Source organism: Eleutherodactylus coqui, chromosome 5 (assembly GCF_035609145.1).
Source record: "Eleutherodactylus coqui strain aEleCoq1 chromosome 5, aEleCoq1.hap1, whole genome shotgun sequence".
Taxonomy (NCBI): domain Eukaryota; kingdom Metazoa; phylum Chordata; class Amphibia; order Anura; family Eleutherodactylidae; genus Eleutherodactylus; species Eleutherodactylus coqui.
In genome coordinates this window covers 141,523,081-141,545,844 of record NC_089841.1, presented here as the reverse complement: position 1 = coordinate 141,545,844, position 22,764 = coordinate 141,523,081, and the positions used below count along the sequence as shown (strand labels likewise).

Below are 22,764 nucleotides of genomic sequence, written 5' to 3'. Positions count from 1 at the left end.
CAAGGGATGCAGTATAATAATCTCTGTAGAGCACCCCAGGACTTTACGAATCAGAGGGTACTTGAAAAAAGGATTTCATGCCCTTGTATATAGGAAGAGAACTAACATTTTGTATGCTGCGGACAGGGAGAGTCCAGCGCGGCCTACCTTCGTGACTCGGAGCTCAACTTTGGGACAGACTTCATGAACCTGGTGACGGAATCTCTTTAAAATGTTGCATTTGAACCCATCTAGTAATGCTAAATAAAAAATAGTTGTGAATTAATAGAAAGGAGGAGCAAAACCGGTAGAAGATAAATGGCCCAAATCGGCATAAGAAAAATGCGTTTTAGGGCAAAAGCCCTTCATTAGTTAAGCTGGCTTAAATACTAAAACAGTTGGAGACCTAGGCAGGGAGAGGTCCCAACTGTGGAGGATGACACCGGGATGCCGGTAGGAAATGCAGGAACCAGGGGCTGCCAGGAGAAATAAACTAAAAAAATAGGTTACAAAAATCCCGGCAAGTAAGCAATAAGGTGGCCTGATTTTCACATTAAACAAAAAGTGTGCAGTTCTTTCAAATTGTACAAAGTGCTGTGAATATCTTGGCAGCTTGTTAATAAAGCCTTCCATGTAACCATTAATACCAGCGAATGGGTTAAGTCATCGGATCTGATGTCTGTGAAGGAGAAAGATTTGCTTTAAAGACAGACCCAGAGCAAGCCTTTTCTAAAGTGTGGGGAGCTGTGAATTCTTTGTGCTCATCTCCCAAATCTGAATTCATGTCACACAAGAAGTTTGCATCTAATGAGGCGGAGGATAAAAGAGGACAACTGATACAGTAAGAGAAGAAGCCAAGGGTCGGGAAGACGAGAAATGGGAAAATGTGCGCACTGTGTATCTTACAATACACGGCAGCTTTTAATTAAGAGTGTACGGTTTCCTTAGTTAGTGTCCAATCCGTGTTCTGCCATAAGGCACAAATGTTCTGTGACCCATTTAGGAGGTGGAAGCCACTTCAGAGATGAGGGTTAATGAATCTGAAACATAATTCTATAGAGGATGGTGACTTCTGTGGCTGCATTCTGCGTTTTGAAAGCAGATTCCCCGTCTGACACATGATACTTTGGCTGTTGGATTGTACATGATGGAGTCAGAAAAATGAGGTCAGCCCCATAGACATTGAACAGTGTGGCAGGGCGCATGCGCAGCCGCTACACTGTTCACACTGCGGTGGTGCAGTGAGGAGGTACAGGGGGCTTGAGAACCCCGGACTAGTGATCCGTTGGACCCCCAGTGATCGGACACTTATTAGCTATGCTCTGGGTAGTCATGAATGTTATGTGGGACAGCCCCTTTGACTAGATGGTTTATAGAGCCTATCCCTTTCTCTGAAGTTGTATAGTGAAATTTAGAGAATTACACGCTTCTCCTTCAAGGGAGAATGTTCTATTAAAAAATGAATTGTCAGCACTTGAACAAGTCTTATTAATTGATAACAGGGCCTCACAAGTTCTGTTCACTTATTTTATAGTTTCTCTTAAAGGGTTTGTCCCGCGGCAGCAATTGGGTCTATACACTTGAGTATGGCCATATTAATGCACTTTGTAATGTACATTGTGCATTAATTATGAGCCATACAGAAGTTATCAAAAGTTTTATACTTACCTGCTCCGTTGCTGGCGTCCTCGTCTCCATGGTGCCGACTAATTTTCGGCCTCCGATGGCCAAATTAGCCGCGCTTGCGCAGTCCGGGTCTTCTCCTGTCTTCAATGGGGCCGCTTGTGCAGAATGCCGGCTCCGTGTAGCTCCGCCCCGTCACGTGCCGATTCCAGCCAATCAGGAGGCTGGAATCGGCAATGGACCGCACAGAAGAGCTGCGGTCCACGGAGGCAGCAGACCCCGGCGGCCATCTTCAGCAGGTAAGTATGAAGACGCCGGACCGCCGGGATTCAGGTAAGCACTCTCCGTTTGTTTTTTTTAACCCCTGCATCGGGGTTGTCTCGCGCCGAACGGGGGGGGGGTTAAAAAAAAAAAAAAAAAACAGTTTCGGCGCGGGACAACCCCTTTAACTATTGGGGTACATGCACGGGGACGTGTTTTCTGGGTGTACTTACATGGCTCTTTTTTTTTTTTACGCCAACAAACAGACCAAGTAAAACAAATTGCAGCACGTCCTATTTTTTTTCCTTTCTCGGATGATAATGGCACATGTCAACGTGCTTTGTCCTGCACATCGAAAAGCACACAGACTGGATGTGCGTGTGCTGTCCGCTCCCAGTTGCACCCTTAGGCCGCTTTCACATGGCCACGAAAATCGTGCAAAATTTGTGCGTTGCCCATTCTTTTGAATGGGGTCATATACATAAATAATTTTTTTTCCCGCATCACCTATCTTTGGGTGTTCCCTGGAATGCCTTGCCTATTGTTTTCCATGGAGCCGTGAAAGCAATGGGGAAACACTTGCCAATCCTTTCAGCCACGCTGGAGTAGTGCTACTTCCCTGAAGTGATGCGAGGCGTTTTTGACACAAAAATTCCTTGCATCTGTGGGGAAACTGCACGTTCCTGAGTGAGATATTGGGCCGAGTTTCACGGCCTGATAACGTGCTCGCCCGTATGAAATTAGCCTTACGGTGCTAAATATATTCTGCAGCACTGTGCACAATCTATAATTACTCTATTTTCCCTATGGAATGCATAGTTTAGGGCTTATTTAATTCAAATGTGCCCCTAGACCTAATTCGGAGCAAAATACTCTTGTCTGAAAGCGGCCTAAATAAGCAATGTGGAGGCATTTTTAAATGATGCGAAGAAAGAAAATTGAGTCAGAATAGTTTTTAAGAGATCAGTAATACAATTGTGCCTTACTGCTCAGTGCGCAACATTAGGCCGGGTCACATGACCAATTAAAAAAACGCTGCATAAAAATCATAGCGTTTTACTTGTGTAGGGAATTGCGTATCCCCATGTATTGTTGTGTTTTTGCTCGCGTACACCTGTGCATGTACAGCGTATTTTACACACATTGTCATTCCTGGTCTCTTCTTATTTTTTTTAAACTTTTTTTCTGATGTTTCCTAGCAACATGTTTAAAAAAAAAAGCAAAAAAAACCCCGCTGTTATTACGCAATATAATTGCACATAGGCTGCATTCTGAATGCACCCATAGAAAACAATAGGGCTGTACACATGTAGTACGCGGTAAACAGAACATGCTGCATTCTTTTTTTTAATGCACGTAATAATCGCAATAAATATGTAATTCAGTGTACTTTCATTGACTTGATTCACTGCGTATTATGCACACGTACATTGCGCTTGTAATACACAATACAAATACGTTTGTGTGAGTGCAGCCTTATGGCCCATTTAGACACAACGAGAATCGCTTAAAAAATACGCAGACGTCTTCTGAGCGATTTTTGGTTGCATCTAAATCCACCGACATTGTGCAGTTTTCGTGCACGAGTTGTTGATTGCTCACTTCAAGTTTTCTTGAATGGAGCAATTGGCTGTTATCAGCGCAGTCGGCTGTGCCGATAAGATTCTCTGTGTCTGTGTCCTGCTGTGAATTCACAGCGGAGGCACGGGCTGTAAGCGTGCAGAACAGCTGTATTCTATTAGTGGCTGCCTTGGGGTCCCCCTCTGGCTGCATAACTGTATAGTAGCAACTATAAGGTATGCAAAGATGATCGCCCAAAACTGTCACTCAAATTATTGTTTGAGCGACTTTTAAGCGATCATCTGTCAGTGTAAATGGGATCTTAGAAGAGGTCAGCAAAGATAGATGCAATATACATCACAAAAGTATCTCCTCTTCACCATTTCAAGGAAAACACATAGATAATGCACCGCCCAGTGCGATACGAAGAGCGCTGTTGTATGCAAGAATTTTTCCTTTACAATAGAGTACTTATATGTACGGAAGTTCTATTCATATCGCACTGCGTGATGCGGTACCTTTGTATTTTTCTTGAGAAAATCTTTTAGCTGGTTAGCAGTTAAGGCCACCGGCACGTGAACCCGGCCAGCTCCGCACTTACCTGTCTTCTTTCTTCATAATCTGTACTGTGGATGGTCGCTGCGAGCCGCCATTGGATATGTGCAGTCCAGATTATTATTTTTTTTTTATGTTTATTTTCCCCATGCCGTCGCTAGGTGATAACACAGAATCCATGATCTGTCTGCACTGTGAATTGTGGGCCAGACGACCTTCATTGACTACAATGGAAGCCGTCCGTGTGGACACCGCACACAAATAGGGCATGCTGCGTTTTCTTTTCTTTTTTCTTTTTATTCCCCCTCCGCTTGTCCGCTTGTGGAAATCGCAGTTTGTTTCCGTGAGTGTGCAGGAAAAATCGATATCTTTTTTATTTTTCTGCATCCTATAGCAGACTGGAAGTCACTTTCTCTATTCATTCCTATGCCACTCGCATTGCGGCTCTCATAGGAATGAATAGAGCAGGTGACTTGCGGTCCACACAGTAGACGATGTATGATTTGGCCAGTGGGACACTGGGGTACCAGTTCAGAGCAGCTGTTCATGAATTAACTACATTGCCATGCTTTTTATGCCTATTGTAGACAGCAATGATTTTAAAAAATCTCCCCCGTGGAACTCCTTTAGGTCAGCTTCACACAAGTGTTAGCGCACTTGAGTGCTTCTCAGCGCAACGTGCTACATGCACGTCACACACACACAGCTCTGCTACATTACTTTTGCATATCAGCTGCATGTGTTTTACGAGCTCCAGCAGCTCGCTGAGGAGACATGTTTGCTTGTAGCTTTCACATATGAGCTGCATGTGTTTTACGAACTTCAGCTGGTGGCTGAGGTGACATCATGGCTTGTCGCTGTGTCATGCAAGCTGCATTAGATTCACGGTGGCGTTGAACCCTCTGTGGTAACATATTTGCACAACAGCGACAGTTAGTTTCAACACTGGATGACAGTTGACGATTAGATGAAGGCTGGACTGGTGTTGGCAATAGCAGTGGAGATGACATGATATCACGTTCAGGAGATGTGAAGATAGTGGGGAAGGTCTATGCTTCAATGTTGTTGGTTAATATGCACTGCCAGCTATGTATGTGGACATTTGTGAGGTGTCATTTATTGGAGTCTCCACACAGGTGTCCAGCTGTCTGACAACCAACTACAAACTGCCAGACTGAGTACTGCTGTATCCATAGCAACTAATGTGATCAGGGGGCGGAGCTAAGAGCCGATAACTGACATTTACAGGTGCTGTCAGGCTCTGCATTCAACACACACACACACACGGACGGACGGACAAGTGATCATTAGCACTTTGATACTCGCTTGTTGTCATGCTGTAACCTACTGAAGTTCTCACGCTGGACTAAGAATCTGACTGTTTTCAGATTACCGTGCGTGCGCTCTGGTGTAGAAGAGTGATCGCACGGCATTCTGAAAAGAGTCCAATTTATGTGCCAACTACATTTTCATGTGGCACGGGAACCAGTGAGCTGTTGAATATAAAAAATGCATCACCCAGCTTCCCATCATGTCTTTTAACAGTGCCATAACTTGGTTTACGGTGCGGTAGGGAGGTGGCGGGTTCCTTTTAAGTATACTATTGTGCAAGCCTTTACTAAGCAGGTAAGGACAGCTGACAGATGCTCTTCAGTAGTGACTAATCTCTTGCCCAGTCTTCAGTGTGGTGTCACGCAGCAGAGAACCTGTCTAGACCTGGCATCTGATCACTAGATGGCGGTATTATTGGTTATGTTGGTCTTTGTTGGGTCGTAGAGTACAATTATCTCTGATTAACAAAAGCACATTTATTTCTTAAAATGTACATATTTTATGGAGCGAGGAGAGGTGTAACCAAGTGCAGCAGCCTCTGTTTTTATATTTATAGTTGGTTGCGTGATGTTGTATGTAGGCTGGTGGGATTTGTGTGTCAGGCCTGCTTTTTAGTCCCAGTCCGGGTCTGGTCCGATAGTTGGTCACAAAGTGCACAATTACGTGTCGCTCCTCTCGAACACAGACAAGCGTGGGCACCACGGAGTGGCATTGTTGGCTGCAGGTTGTGCACCTCTAGTTTATACTGAACTAGGTGATATATCCGTGTGTTGTACGGCGCTATAAGCGCAGGGATTGTTGATTGAAAATTGGGCTTTCAAAACGATTTTATGAATAGCAGTCCTGGGATATACAAAGTGGGCCACAAAAATGAGCCCTGCACCGCACTGTTATAAAAGTTGGCCAAAAGAAAATCTGTGTTGCCCATAGCAACCAATCACAGCGCAGCTTTCATTTTACCTCAGATGTATAAGAAATAGCAACCAATCACAGTGCCGCTTTCATTGTACCTCAGATGTATAAGAAATAGCAACCAATCACAGCGCAGCTTTCATTTTACCTCAACAGTATAGGAAATGAAAGCTGGGCTCTAGCACCCAATTACAGCGCAGTTTTTATTTTACCTCAGCAGTATAAGGAATGGCAACCAATAACAGCACAGCTTTCATTGTACCTCAGCAGTGTAGGAAGTGAAAGCCGGGCTCTAGCAACCAATCACAGTGCCGTTTTTATTTTACCTCAGCAGTATAAGAAATGGAAGCTGCGCTGTGATTGGTTGCTATGGGCAACACACAAATATGGGGAAGTCAGTGAGTTTTCTATTTTTAATTACACCCGTATCTGGTGCTGTAGAACACTCATGCAACATCTCGCTCAAACCGGACCAGAACTGTGGATTTGTATACGACACATACAGATTTTGCATTTATATATAAGATAGGAGGAGGATCTTGAATCCATTGATGAGGGGTCGGTTCTGAGACGTGTCTAGAAGCCGTAAACGGCGCTAAATGTGAGCGGGAACGAGTTCAGGTTGAACAGACTGAAACATTAGCAGGTGTCTGGTTTTGTCTGCAGGTACGAGGCGGCTGAGTATTTGCAGGATATATATAGCCGGGGATGACAGCTTTGCAGATCAGGACGAGGAGCCGTTTGCATTGGTGTTAACCAACATTGTAGCATCTCGCACTGCGCACATGATAAGTGATCAGTCTGCTGCTAACCGCTCCAGGCTGCACGGAGATGGAGAGCGCAAGGGGAAGAGAGACTTTGTATCTCAGTGATTCAACCTCCTACAATACTCCCTCATGGACATTGCAAGCCATGAATATTCAACACCAAGGGCCAGCAGGCTTAGTGCTTCCCAGACATCAGATATCCGAAATATCCTTCCATGTAAATATAACTGATATATGTCTAGTAATCTGGAGATCCTATAGGGGAATTCTTGTCATTCTCTGCTTTCTCAAGGATGACTTTATAAGGCTCTGCATGGAGTTGTGCTCCGAGCTAGGGAAGTCAAGTTCGTTAGATTTTTTTTTTCTTTCATATACAGTATGTAGAATAAAATTGGCGTCACTTATGAAAATAAGAATCATTATTTTAATCTATTTCACAAATGCAGTCCCTTTTTTTTTTTTTCATTTAAAGCATGGGAACAGGAATATGTGCATTAGGCAGATCTCGCACAACCGGATTTCAATTGAGGAATCCGCGATCGTTACCTGCGTGGACTATGCGCGGTATTATGCACCCGTTGAAAAAGTAGAACATTCGCATATCTGCTCAGACGAGCAGATAGCAATTGCGATTTCTGCGAGTGGATTTAAAATCGCAGCATGTTCTGTTTTTGTGCGGAATCCGCACAGATGGCTTCCATTGAAGTGAATGGAAGCTGTCTGACCCGCAGCCCATCTGCAATTAACATTGCGGATAGGATGCAGGTCTCCGCATCATCGCCTAGCGACAGTGCGGGAATAGCAAATATTTTAAAAAAACTTTGTACTGCGCATAACTGACAACAAGTGTCCGTGGGCATCGACAATACAGAAAAGCAAAGGTAACCGGGGTTGATGGCCCGGGTTAGTCCTGGATTCTGATGCGGGCTCCCGCATGTGGAATCCAGATCGTCTGTGTGTGACTGGCCTAGGGCAGTTTTGCAGCTGATTTCAGCTGTAAGCTCCACCGTGACCCTGCATACGGCCGCGTAATGTACTGCATATTACCATATACTCACGCAGGCAGTCATGCACAGTACACTTTTTTTTTGTTATATTTCCTGCGCTGTCTCTTAGCAATAATGTGGGTACCCGCAGGCCATATACAATGTATATATTGTGCTATATGGTCGCGATGTCGCAGACTCTGCAGGAAAACAGAACATTCTGCATTCTATTTTCTGCGAGCAGATTCCGCAATGCTGCCCCACTTATGTGAGCGGAATTGCATAATCCAGTGCATTTAATTGATCCGTGTATTACCACGGATCAATCTTTTGCGGAACCCACAATTACCCTCCGCTCGTGTCAGACCGGCCTAACTGCCCTCCGACGTATTTTTGTATCCATGTTTGGGAATAGGGAGGCGACAGATATGTTGGACTGATCACAGCACTGCTTTAAAGTAGAAGTTGCATTGGTATTCTGCATCAGCCTGTGCCCCTACTATACCCCATCCATCTCTCCATTCTCTTTGTACACACATTATTTTTTCAGCTGCTGTTGCCAGAAGTGCTTTTGACTTCTTGATGGATCTAGGGAAACTAACTTTCCAGTTAATGGAAACATGTTTATTTTGTTGTTTGGCACTGATCCTAAAACTGCCTGAAAAGGAGCTTCGGAAATATGTACTTTTGAAGAGAAGCAGAATGCACTTACTCATCATGATGGAAGCAGAGATTAACAATGACAAGAAACTGCAGCAACTGTGCCGGCACTAATTTATCTCAATTTAAGTCTCAATTGATGATATGTCTTTGCGTGGTTTTTAAGTATATAGTTTATGTAATACAGAGATCGCCATATAGATACATATGTAGTGGATGTCACCAGCGTTTCTCATCAAACCCTTCCTACAGGTGCAAATGGTAGTCTTAATGCTTAAAGGGCTTCTTGATTTTAGATAATCCCTACCTGTATGTTAGTTTGTGAACTGCTTAAAATGTCAAGGGAACCTTCTGTTTTTCTTCAGAGACCCCCAGCAAATAACTGTAATCTGTGTGGAAACCTGACATTAATTTGTGATCCTGGTACAACCCCTTTATTGCCTATTCACAGGATAGGGGAGAATTTGCTGGTGGATGGAGGTGTCCCCACTGAGATCCCCGCCGGTCCCAAAAGTGGCGGTCCCATGTCCTCATCCTTCTTTACTGCAGGCTCCCTGTACTCCCATAGTGAAGAGCAGACTGAATGCTGGTCACACAAACACGCTGCAGCTCCATTCACTTTCAATGGGGCTGCTGGAGATGGTCCCACTTTCCGTGTTTCCATCAGCCCCACTGAAAGGAATGGAGCAGCGGCATTGCATGTTCAACCAGCACTCCGTTTATTCTGAGGGGAGAGAAGTGACCCTGCAGTAACAGGCAGAGGGGAACATGGGACCACCATGCTCAAAATCAGTGGGGGTCTCGGTGGTGAGACCCCTATCGATCAACAAGTCATTGTATGTTCTCTGGAGAGGGGATAACTTGTGACCTTGGTACAATCTGTTTTTAAAGAGGTTGTCCGAGTTTAAAAAAAATTTGAAATTTGCATACAATAAAATAACAAGAGGCAATATGTGCATCTCTTCTTCCTCTGGAAACAATCACAGAAAATTGCCATATACTTGCTGACTAAGGAGTGCAGAGAACTGCATCTCCTCAACATGCAGGCAGCAAACTACCAAATGAGGGAGCTAATTACACCTGTGAGGGACACCGATGAAACAGCCACTCACACAGCCTCTTAATATAGAGAGGGGTAGCTGCTTGGTGCATAATCCCACACAGAGTGGATATAAAGTGGCAGACCTTCTGATATATGTGGTTCACCATGCAGACCTATTAATGACGCGATATTAATTCGGCGGGTTGCCCTGCACCTCAAAAAGTGAACCACATTGGTACTGCCACCATGAGCTCCCCTGGCGTTTTAAAGCCACACTGCATGTGAATAATAGATAATATTCCTCTGGGAAGCAGCCATCTCTGCAGCCAGTTAGGTACTGGGGGCGTCACCGGGCTGTCAGTGCTCTCTACAACACTACTTCCTGGTGGCGTCAAGGTACACTAATACCACCGTGGTCCCTGCGGGGATGAAGGAAACTCCTGTCACAGCTGTGTCAAAAGTCCGCGATATTCTCCCTATGTTTTCAATGGGGCTAGCGCTGCTGCCGCTTGCCCCATTGAGAACACTGAGCGATATTGCAGATTTATTTTCTGCGATGTGAAGCTCTGCTGAAACATCGCAAATGAGTATGAAACCATTGAAAATCATTGGTTTCATATTCATCGCTGTCGCATCGCAGAGAAAAAAATCGCAAGTGGGTGTCCACACTTAGGGTGACTACCCACTAGCGTTTGCGAAGTTGCTGCGGTTTTTTTCCAGGTGTCTATCGGGCTTTCTAACGTTAAAAACGCATTGCGGCAAAATCGCAATTTACCGCAAAATCGCAATTTTGCACGATGCGATTTTAATATTAACAAGTCCCATAGACCCTGGAGAAAAAAACAAACGCTGCAAATATCGCAGTGAAAAAGAACTGTAGTGGGTGTCCACCCTTATTTCAGTTTCTCTCCTCCAAAAACTGAGCAGAGAGACGGAAACCCTGAACTGAGCCCTAACGTAAATGTGAAAGCGCTCACTCTTACAGGCTGAACCTGCAAGTGCAGGTGAAGCCCAGCAATTAGTGCTATTAGCCTTTTATGATTGAATTTGGTATGGAAATAGATCTATCCTACAAAAAGGGGGGAGATTACTGAAAGACCTCTTATTTAAAGGAACCATCCCAGCTCATTCTTAATTAATCTTAGACAGTGCAGAGATATGGGGGAATGTATCACCTAGGGAAGTTTTGATTCCAGTTTTTCAGTTGTTGTACTATTTTGTTAAATTTGTCATTGCTTTAAATTTTGTCTAGAATTGTGTAGACTAGTACACCACCTGGCTACTGGAGTGAGATTTGTAGCAAATTTTGAAACCTTTTAAATTAAAAGTTCCACTTCTTAGATGCCTGTAAATCTTGGCCATATAGAAAGCCTCACTGGTTTTAGGCACTTTTGAAAAGTGGAATGGAAGGCATAACATTTTGTTTTTTTTTTTGTTTTGTTTTGTTTTGTTTTGTTTTCTTTGTTGTGTGTTTTTTTTTTTTTAATTTTTTTATATACACATCAGTGCTACATTTGTCTAAATTGGTTTCCACCAAAAACAAGACACGACTTGCACCAGAATTTATGTATACGCCCCATTTTACTGTCTAGCTGGAGTGGTTTGGGGGTCCTTCCTTTTCTCCAATTGTGAGAACCAGGATTTATTGTGGGTTTTATATTCAATAAATGGCAAAGAAAGACCTTTTCTCTGCTGCACATATTCCCTGTTTGCCTGCAAGGTGTTTTCTGGGACTAAATTATTAATGATTAGAGATGAGCGAGCGTACTCGCTAAGGCAAACTACTCGAGCAAGTAGTGCCTTATGCGAGTACCTGCCCGCTCGTCTCTAAAGATTTGGGTGCCGGCGGGGGAGAGCAGGGAGGAACGGGGGGGGGGGGGGGGGGGGAGATCTCTCTCTCACTCCCGCAACTCACCTCTCTCCCCCGCCGGCACCCGAATCTTTAGAGACTAGCGGGCAGGTACTCGCATAAGGCACTACTCGCTCGAGTAGTGTGCCTTAGCGAGTACACTCGCTCATCTCTATTAATGATCTCTCTGCAGGATAGATCAATAGTTAATGGCAGGAGTACACCTATCTCGAGATCCCCACCGATCATCTGATTGAAGGGACAGCGATGCTTAGTTGAGCACCTAGGCAGCTTCAGTAGATAGCAGCTCAGTCTCATGGGATCCTAGGCCAATAATCAGTAATAAACATATAAACCACACAATTTGGATAAAAGGCCGCAGTAATTTATTTAAAGAGTTGCCCAACTTTAATTAGTATTCAATAAATATATATAATGATAAATCAGTAACATATAAAACATGTCCAGATACTTACAGTAGTCAGACAGACTCAAGTCTGCCAAGTCCCAAACTAAATTTAAACTTTTGAAATAATGTCTATCCAGTGAAGCCAGTGACAACTTGCTTAAACCAATACCGTGACTGTAATCCACTTTGGGGAGGGAGAGCAAGGAGATATTCTGTCTTCCATCAAGATTTGGATGCCGATGTCCTGCTTCTCCTCTTATTGGCTCCAAATCTTCTCGCCAACCACTGGACCACCAATCCAGTGCTGTCACCAAGCGACCTGATTCTCCAGGCAGATGATCTGAAAAAGTGTTTAAGGATTCCTGAGCTGACTCTGAAATGACCTTGGAGCATAGGTGAGTAAAGGCCATTTAGACACTATTATCGCTCAAAAGCCATCTTTTGAGCGATAATAGTTCTGTCTGAATGTGCTGCCATTGTGCACTATTCGTTCATCGCTCATTTCTAGCAAGCTGGAAATGAGCAATGAGCCTTATCAGTGCCACACAATCACCCTCCTAATAGAGTGAAAAACCAACCATGTTAACCATTTAACGCTCTGATCCCATGTGGCCTCTGCTCCTAAATATCCTATTAGCATTACACGTGAATTGGAGTGAGCTACCCTCGGGTCATATGACTGGTGAGCATGATATCGAAGTGCCACAGCCCCCTCAATCAGATCATTGGCGGGGATTCCGCCAATCAACTATTGATGACCTATCCTGAAGAGTTTTGTCCCAAAAAGCTACTTAAAGAGCCTTTCCCATGGCCTGATGATCGGGTAGGAATGTATGTTTGCTCAATGATCAAGCAGCACGAAGCGATATGCACTCAGCGGACAAGCAAGGAGATGCTTGTTTGTTGCCCTGATTGCATCTTTTCTGACACTAAGAAAAAAAATCCTTGCCGGCAGCACGGCTTGACTGACTATGGTGAAACTGTGTGGACTAAGGGTGACTACCCACTACAGTTTTTTTTTTCACCGCGAAATTCGCAGCGTTTTTTTTCTGCAAGGGTCTATGGGACTTGTTAATGTTAAAATCGCGATTTTTGCGCGATTGCAATTTTAACATTACAAGTCCCATAGACCCCTGCAGGAAAAAAACGCTGTGAATTTCGCAGTGAAAAAAAACTGGAGTGGGTAGTCACCCTAAGGATGTATTCACATGGGCAAGTAGCAACGTGTTAAAAACACATCGCACTCGCTTGAAAAACGCAAGTAAATCATGGTATGTGATTGCAATGTTTTTTTTTGTTTTGTTTTTTCTTTAACACCCCCATAAAAAATAATGAGCAATACTTCCAAAGAATTGCACGAAAATGAAGACCATCAGTCCAAGAGAATAATTGCTCATGTGAATTAATCCATTCAAATGATTTGGTGTTTTTCCTTCTGCTCCATTTATTTCAATGGGGCTGCCGAATGGTCATCTGTCTGTGCCATTGAGAGGAATGGAGCCTCTGCTGCATATGTGCGACCAGTGGCCCATTCACCACTACAATACAGAAATGGGAGAATGGATCGTGAATTGTGGAATAAGGGGGACATGGGTCGTCCATTCTCTGTATCGGTGGAGGTCCCAGTGGTCGGACCACCACCAATCTATTAGTTTTCACTAATCTGATGGATGGGTGAAGACTGGAATACCCCTTTAAGGCGATTAATACTGTTGTTTGAGCATGTAGGTTGGCTAAGATTGCAGATGCTGTAGAGTGGCGCCACACGGGTGGAGTGGAGGTTTTAAATTTTTTTTTCAATCTCCTGCTTTCCTGCGGATCCGAAGCATGTCTGCAGTGACAGCTGCGGGTGGGCCGCAGATCAGACAACTTCCATTGACTTCATCGGAAGCCGTCCCTGCGGGATCCGCGGCAAAATAGAGCATGCTGCGATTTGTTTTCTGCACCAGAAGGACCGCAAAACAAATCTGCATGCTTTAATTAAGCTGCAGATGCCCATGTCTCCCTATGGGCGTCTTGAATTGAGGATCATCCACAATACAAACCCGCCCGTGGTCCTTTTATGTCCAAAAATTGGTGTCTAGTATCGCAGCTCAGTGCAATTCACTTGAACGGGTCTGAGCTGCAAGACCAGGCACGGCCAAAGTGTTGCTGTTTTTGGAAAAGCATTAACTTTTTTTAAAATCTCTTTAATCTGTAGATACAACTGAATTCAGGGGGTCAGGACAATAGAATAGAAATGATCTTTGTTACACGTTTTAACAATAATAGCAAGCAAAAAAGACCATAGTACGATGTTGAGGAGCTTGCAGTCTGCTGTCTGCTTATACTTCTTGAAGACTCATCAGCACAGTGTTTGCTAGTTTTCTTGTATATGCACTGGTGAGGAAAGTACATGTGCTGTGTAGAGCTTACCACTCCAGTTTCTATGGTACTAATTAACACTTCAAAGCTGCTAGGTCTGCTAACATTGTCTTCATGCATCAGAATGATTTTCTTCTTAATTGCTATTCATGCAGAATGTATTTGCATAAAATATTATTGTACCTGGTGGAAAAAAGCTTTTTAAAGACTCCAAACATATTGTTCTTTTCCTACTAATGTGACCTCACTTAAGGAGAACATTAAAGTCATTCACACTTCAAGACAATTCTAGTAAGAATTGAAGCAGTTTAGTATATTTCAAAATGTATAAAATACCTGGTCCCTCGAGTTCACGATTTACTTATGGGATTAAGACTTTAGTCCCTTCAGGAGATTGTTGGTGACAGGAGCCCCCCAACCAGAGCGTGGTACCAGTACCTGCAACTCTGTCACTAGATTAGGTCTCTAGGTAATATGCAACACTTGGGGCAACCCATAACTTCCTTTGAAAAAGGGTGCCTTTAGACTCCCAATAATCTCACAGAAATTTCCGCTCTGTATTGTCTGCTCTCAGAGGACAACGGAGAGGGAAATAGATTTCTTGGGCAGAGTTAGGCGGGTGACCTAGGTGGCGAGCCCTCCGAGGAGTCCTGGAGGAAGGCCTGTATTTTGACACACAAAATGAACGTGTCCAGTAGAATACAGGCCAACAGAACAATGAGCTGAGGTGCATTAGGCGGTTTTGCTGTCCATGAAGAGCTGCTTTCGGCACAGGGAGCTTCTAGAAGGTCCTTAATTCCAACTGCAGCAGAAATAAAGCATTACACTACACTCCTTGAAATCAATAGGATGTCCTTGTAATGCAGAAGAGGAGACTCTTGGAAGTGGCTCTGAGCTCTGCTTAGAGATACTCCACTGAATTTGATGGAGGCTCTTACACAATTGTACTTTGCCTGCTGCCTGAAAAATAAGGTGTCTCCGCTTCACTCTGTTTGGATAGTGGTGGAAACGGGCTTCATTTTAATATTCTGGGATGACTACACAGTTACAAAATTGGGATGCAGATTATAGATTCTAATTTCTAGATGTCCATGTGTTCTCAGCAAACACAAACTTGAAGTGTTAGGTTTGTATTTGTGCGCTATACATATGATGGATGGTAAAGGTAAAGTTCCCTGGTGCAAGCACCGAGTCATGACCAACTCCTACGGTGACATCATATAGTGAATTTTTCTTGGCAGACTGTTTTTGCGGGGTGGTTTGCCATTGCCTTCCCCAGTCATCTTTTACCCCCTCAGCAAGCTGGGTACTCATTTTACCGACCTGAGTCATCAACCTTGAGTCGGCTACCTGAACCATGCGGGGATTGAACTCGCAACCTTCAGGTCGTGAGCATTTTTGCTGCCTTAACGCTCTGTGCCACATGAGGATAAGGATGGATAAATTAGAGTTTTCCACTATTGGGTGTGCCATGTCTTCATGTGATCTGCATGGCACTTTGTTACAAACTTTGTTTCTTTCTAGGTTTCAATGGGATCACGTTAGACGAGTGCATGAAGCGTGGTCATACACCATGTCATCATGCGTGTCCAAGAGGGCTTCTTCTGAGAGGTCCATCCTGCAAGATGACCATGAAACATCAAGTCAGCCGCATATTGTCTGTAGTTTCTCAACACTGAGTTTAGACCTAGGGATGGAATCTGTTATCGTGGTCACAGAATATGATTCCAGCATCTCTGAAAGGGACCATGATGAAAATGGACAAACTGGGCAGCAAGTCGAAGAACCTAAGGAGAACTGCAAGGACCTACCTGATTTTCATAGACTTACTGAGAGTGGATGTATACCGGATAGTAGGTTAGGGATTGTAAAAGATCAGAGAGCCAAACTCAACATGACTAATAGAAAACTTTCACTCCAAGAACGTTCTCAATCTGCTCAGTCTCCAAACGATAATGTAGGTGTGAATGGACGATATATTTACCCATCTCTTCCATATTCTCCCGTGACTTCTCCACAGTCTTCTCCTCGCTTGCCACGAAGGCCAACAATTGAGTCAAACCGTGTTTCTATTACGGGCTTTCAGGTATGCGCTTTTCCTCTCTCTCAGTTCTGTCAAATATAATATTTCAACAGAGGCTTTTTTTTTTTACACTGACTAACAAGCCACTTCCCTTTACCCCTGGAATGCCACTTTGACACTTATCTTAGGATTTGTCCATCCCATCTGGTAGTGATGTGGCACAAAGTTGCGCCTTCTCTACTCTGCAAAAGCACCGTGTTAAATAAACATGGTTAATTGCCATATTTAGTTTTTTATTCAATTAAGTAAGCAGTTTTAGAAGTTCCTAGAATGGCTTCTATTGGAAATATGTGATCAGTTTTTGCAGAGTCAGTCAATGGGGAAACCCTATAATAAAAGTACAGGGGATGAGGTATGTTTACTGCAGTGTAAATCTGTCTGCTACGGTAAAATACACGGCAAACTGTGAAGGTAACTGACAAACATCGAGCAAGTTTTCTTCAACTGTATTTATGACCCTCCTTAGGTCGGGTTCACACGTGGCATTTTTTTACTACAGCAGCTAGTTATATTATAGTAAATGGCATTTCATCAAGCCTCATTCATACACAATGTATGAATCGGGACGCAATGTGTTTTTAACCATTGCCATTCCAATTTTGGATTCGGGGTTTCCTAAAAGGCTTTCTCTTTTTGCTGTTATACAACGGTGCCATCTGCTGGCTAAAGCCAGTGTATATGCGCCAGAGAGGCTCAGACAACGGAGTGGCTGGCAATAGACGGTAAGAATACCCTGTCTGATGTCTTCAATCAGAATGTAGGAAGATGTCAGACAGTGGATTGGAAAGGGTTAATGGTAGTGGCTTTTTTCAAACTGCAGCATGTCCTAACTTATAGTTTTCTTGCAATTTTTTATTTCTCCCATAAACTTGAATAAGCAAATATGGCCACATTGAAAACCACATGTAAAGACGATCCATTCACACAGGACAGGGGAAATCAGTAGCTGGTTTCACTAAAAAGTACGTTATACACACAGATTTTACCGTATACATTTTTCACTGCACATGGATGAGACTTGTTAAAATGTCATCTACTTTGCTGTTACTGTAATATGGTGTGGACTTTCCTTCGGCAAGTTCAGACAGGGCGCACGCAGCATTTGCGTCCTGTATGGATGTGCCCTAATAGAAGCCTTTCTTTGAATCTCTCATAGAACTATTTCATTAAAAAATTATATGGAAATGCATCATGTATTAAAAAAATAACGCCCTAAAACACAACGTCTAACCCAAGCCCTAATCCGTTTAATAGCTGTTAAATGTGCCCCATCATGCTCTTGTAGATTAAACTATTCTGTACCACTACAGTAGCATGAAAGAAAAGGTGGGGCAAAATGAATACTGTATATGTAATGTTTAGTGGTGTTGTCTTGTCGGCACCAGATGCAATAAATGAAGATTCTAGGCCTCATCCTTATATGTTACCTACTTATTAAACCAGTCTCTAATACCAAAGTACTTTTTTTTTTTTTTTTTTGTTAAAGGGCGATCCAAACAAGTAAAACTGTCAGTGGTGTTTCTATACCTGTTGTAATAATACATTGTGTTTTTTATATTGAAAAGGATTGTGTCCAGCTCAACCAGTACAGACTTAAAGATGAAATTGGTAAGGTGAGTGCTTGTGAGTCACTCGGTGTTCTGAAGAGTACGTTTTTGTTAAAGAAGCCTCAACAAGCCTGTAATTGCATATATTTGGTTTGTACAACAACTTAAGATCTTGAAATAATGCAAATACCTTGCCTCACCGAGAAAATGCCAAACCATGAGGAAGTGTTCGAAATAAATGAAGCAAAACCTAAAGAGAATTAAGCGAGAACAGTTGATTTTAATTTCAAACTAATACATATCTATTACAAGATGATTTAAAAGTTTTGGGGCCACCATGTTGGCATCGAGTGGTTGAATACTGTTCTGGGTAGTGTTGACCATGTGGTATTGACCGTAGTTCACAGCTCCTCTTCATTACGAGGCTGTGGGAGAGCATCGACAAATGTCCATGACGATCGTGCGGTGTGAGGGCTTCTTCACACGACCGTATTGGCATGTCTTGGGCATGGAGAAAAAAGTAAGACTATCCATCTGCGTTTTGTACAGCAAATGCCCCCATAAAAGTCTATGGGAGATGCACAAAGACGCAAGAAGAAAAACATCTGGAACTCATTAGGCTAATAGCCTGTTAATCCTTGGAAAGGGTGTGTCGCGTGTGAACTACCCCTGCAAAAAGTACAGCACTACGCACTGACATGGACGCAAATGTGCCTCATCCAATTTTGCTCATGTGCAACTACATTGCGCTGCGGTGAGCGTTTTTGCATGTGCATTCGTGTAAAAAATGGCTCAAGGGACAGTCTTTGCCATGGATGGATTGACCTCAAATCTTCCTCAGCCAATCTTGAAGAAACTGATCTCCATCCGATAGCGGAACATCCAAACCTATCCATATGCTTCACCTAATGTTGCCAGCTGTGATTGTATTGCGCCAATGCGTGACACTAGATACACCGATCTGTGCTCCAGTTCTACTACCACGAGGCACACTTTGTTTTGCTGAATACCTTTTCTAAATTAAACCCTCAGTTGTGGCATCCTGTTGAGTTTCTGCTGCATTACGACACAAAAACCAACCGGCTGTATGTAGCCCTATGATGAAACCTTTAGTAAACCAGTTTGTTTTGATGAAATGGCTCTCGAAAGTGTCTTCACATTTTAATCTTTATCCAGGCACCCAAAATGACAAAAAGGGTCTGTAGGCGTGATGTGGTCCCTGGACAGGGGACAGCTGTTGGAAGCATTAGCGCTTGGAAGACATCCTACAGGCACCCACACCTGTGCTTTTACAGAAGAACGATACTCCTTCCGAGAATGGAGGTGGAGTGGCTGGAAATCTTGTCCGGCCGCCCACCCCCTATTCCCTGCAAACAGGCAGTCATTCATAGATGGGACAATAGTTTGGTTTTTAGCTCAGTTAAAAACCAATCGACTCCGCACAGGGAGGCGTTTCTCGCTCAGTGCCATGCTGGCGGCCGCATCTACATGGGCCGACTATGACCCGAATTCTCTGTATCCAGTGATTTATTTTGGTGATAATCGTCCCGTGTAATGGGCCCTTTTAGGTTCACAGTCTGGTTTTCCCCTTTTTATCATTTTCCCAGATCTCGTGCCTGAGGCTGCATTAATTTGCATAATTTGATTGTCTGAAAACTCCCTAAAAACTGCAGAATGCTGCTACAAAATATTCATGGTGTGGCATTTTTTCTTTGAGCCACTGTGTTAGGTTATATACCAATTTTACGTCTAGGTTTAGTTTTGTGCAGACATAAAACCTAATGGAACATTTAAATTTGCTATTAGAAAAATTCAACATACAACATGCTTTTCCCATTTTACAGCAATGCAGTTTATGGCATATTTCATGTAGTTATTTTGTAGCACCAGATATAGCCAATATCTGCCCAACTCTGGAAGTACTTATTGTGAGGTTACATGAATCGCTCAATAGTTAGTGGGGTTGTTTAGGGTGAAAGAAATACCTCTGAACGTACATGGACTGTTCACATTTACTAATATGGACATTTGAAATATAGCTCCAGAGAGCTTGGGATGTTGGGGACTGCAAGTTGTGCAATCAACTTTGGGGACTAAATTTTAATGTGCTCTTTGCTTTGTTTCTTTTTGTATTTCTGAGGTATATTACATCAAAAAAGGCCAGAAATAGTGCTGTAACACTATTCTATTATTAATTAATACTATTTATACAAAGTATAAATAATATTAAAACTTGAGTAATTTAATCTTTCCTTATCCATGTCATTGGTGGATATAGCTGAAGACTCTGGGTATCTTTGCTTTCACTAGGAGGCAGACATTTGAGCAAAAAAAGTTAGCTCTCCTACAGGCACCAAGCTAACCAGTTTTAGCTTGGTGTCTATAGGAGACAGACCCCTTCATTCACCAGTCTTCAGCTGTTACCTTCCTGGATCTGGGAATACAAGACTGGCACTAGACTCGCCCTGTTACCCCCACCGAGGAGAGCGAACAGAATGGCAAAAACGCCTCCCATCATTTCTGTGATGTAGTGATCCCCGATGCAGCTTTCAGCTGCATCAGAGGATCATCAAGTGTTTCCCATTCTTTTCAATGGGAGACATCGCATCACAGTAGCGTGCACATCGCATGCCGTGCAATGTGTATTTTAATGTCTCATTGAAAACCATTGGCGATGCGTTTTGAGGAATGCGTAAAGATAGGACATGCAGCCGAAAACATTACTCATGTATGTAACTCCATTCAAAAGAATGGGGTTCATATTCGTGCAAGATTTGTGCTTTTCGCAACGCACAAATCTCATGCAGATTTTGCGGCCTTAAGCGGTTTAAAGTGAAAACCAATCTGTACAACTTGATTTTCATTTGTTGCAATTAGTAGTAGCAAAATAACTTAAAGGGAACTTGGCAGCTTCTATGAGCCCTATAAACTAAAGTTATGGCCTCAAAGGAGAGGTGGCACGGAGTCCAGCAGTGTGTAGTATTATTATTATTATCAATGTTTATTATTAACATTCGTATTATTATTTATTTTCCTTCCCTATTTCCACGCTGTCTGCCCGCTAAAACCCCACTCATCATTGCATGCAGTGGACTTATTGAGTGTGTACATACTGCCCTTTCATTAGGTCATAATCGTATGTGGACTGTAGGGGACTGAAGCGGCAGACAAGTATAAAAATGCCCCCCCTGGACTCTATGCCCCCCTTTCCTATGACCATGTAACTTTAGTTTATGAGGCTCATGGGAGCTGACAGGTTCAATTGTATTGTATAACTGCCATCCTACATGAGATGCAAAATGCCTTCAAGTAACCTTGTTACTACATAGTTTGAAGTGCTGTAATAAATAACTTGACACTTGTACCGTACTTATGTGCATTCAGCGATACAAATGAATAGGGTTTGCAAAATGGGATTAGTATTTGAAATGCCTTTTTTAAATGTGGTTTGTTTGCATTCCTGCAGGGCTCATATGGAGTGGTAAAGCTGGCATATAATGAAGATGACAATACATACTATGTAAGTGCACATAACTACAGCGATGAAAGACTTAGTTGTTCTCATATGTAACATATACTTATCGGATCTTGGAATTGTGAGCATATTGCATTTGCATATAAACCCCCCTGTGCAGAATCCTTAGTAATGTATGTGGGTCATCCCTGGGTGTTCCTGGGAAGTTCTATTATGTCTGGCATTTATTTGGGTTACGTATTAATGACACCTCATCTGTGTCAGTCAGTAAGTAAATAGATCTTGGACATTCTGGACTGTCTGGCATTGTGGTGATCAACGCAGATATCATAATGACTGGGGTGAAGCAGGGCTGTAATTACTGGGAAGTGATGTAGTTCTGATACATACACAATACAGCTTTATATTAGTATACAAACTATCTTCCCGATTTGAAACCTAAATCACATTTAATGACCCTCAGATACATAAACTTGATATCAATGAAAACAGAAAATGTTCATTTAGCAAATCTCTCTACCAATAAGATGCCCTTGTTGTCCATTGCAACCAATCACAGCACAGCTTTCATTTCTCAAGCTGCTGAGATAAAATGAAAGCTGCACTGTGATTGGTTGCTTTGGGCAACCAGGACAGTCTTACTGTTGGACCATTTTGCTAAATGATGTCCAAAATGTTTTATACTGCTGCAGTCGTCGCTAGGGGGATATGAGATAAAATGGCTGTCAGCAAAGACCGTTTTGTGTCCTTGATTTTCACATCTACCACTCTTTATAAGTGTGCAACTTAATTTTTGAACAAAGTTTGGTGAAGAAGATCCTCCCAGTGGACAATTCGTAGGTGGTGCTCAAATTTCAAGGAAAAAGGTTGTATTTGTAAGTGAAAATCATCCCTCCGTCCACCAGTCAACATGAAAACAGTGGAGCGTGTCCGTGCAAGTTTCATACAAAGTCCTCAGAAAACCATCGTCGGAGCAAGCAGAGAACTAGACGTCCCGCAGCCAACTGTGGAAGATTTTGAGTAAATCTTTGCAATGTTATCCCTACCAAATGCAATTGTTGCAGGTCCTAAAATCGGATGGTTTCACGGAATCTTTAGTGTTTGTGACGAAGCTGCTTTCCACCTTTCAGGCACAGTTACCGAATGTAATGTCAGAATCTGTGGAGGGAAAAACCACATGTCTACATGGAGTGTATGCGACTCCGCCAAGGGGAAGGTGTATATATTGCACTATAACCTGTAGGACATTGAACGGCCCCTTCTTTTTTGATGAGGAAACAATCACAGGGATTTCATACCTGGACACTACAGATATGGCTTCAGCAGCTGGAACATTAAATCTCAAATTTCATCTTCCAGC

General features: G+C 43.0%; 1 protein-coding gene across 3 annotated transcripts in view; it reads left to right on the top strand.

The window, feature by feature from the left end:
* The window catches only part of CAMKK2 (calcium/calmodulin dependent protein kinase kinase 2), a 64,090-nt gene that overhangs the window by 9,381 nt on the left and 31,945 nt on the right, over positions 1 to 22,764 (top strand). For all 3 annotated transcript variants that reach the window (XM_066603274.1, XM_066603276.1, XM_066603275.1), the window contains exons 2-4: positions 15,824 to 16,385; positions 17,948 to 17,995; positions 21,396 to 21,449. In XM_066603274.1, coding sequence (XP_066459371.1) covers positions 15,873 to 16,385; positions 17,948 to 17,995; positions 21,396 to 21,449 — 615 coding nt within the window. In that variant the 5' untranslated portion in view covers positions 15,824 to 15,872. The remainder of the gene's footprint in view (positions 1 to 15,823; positions 16,386 to 17,947; positions 17,996 to 21,395; positions 21,450 to 22,764) is intronic.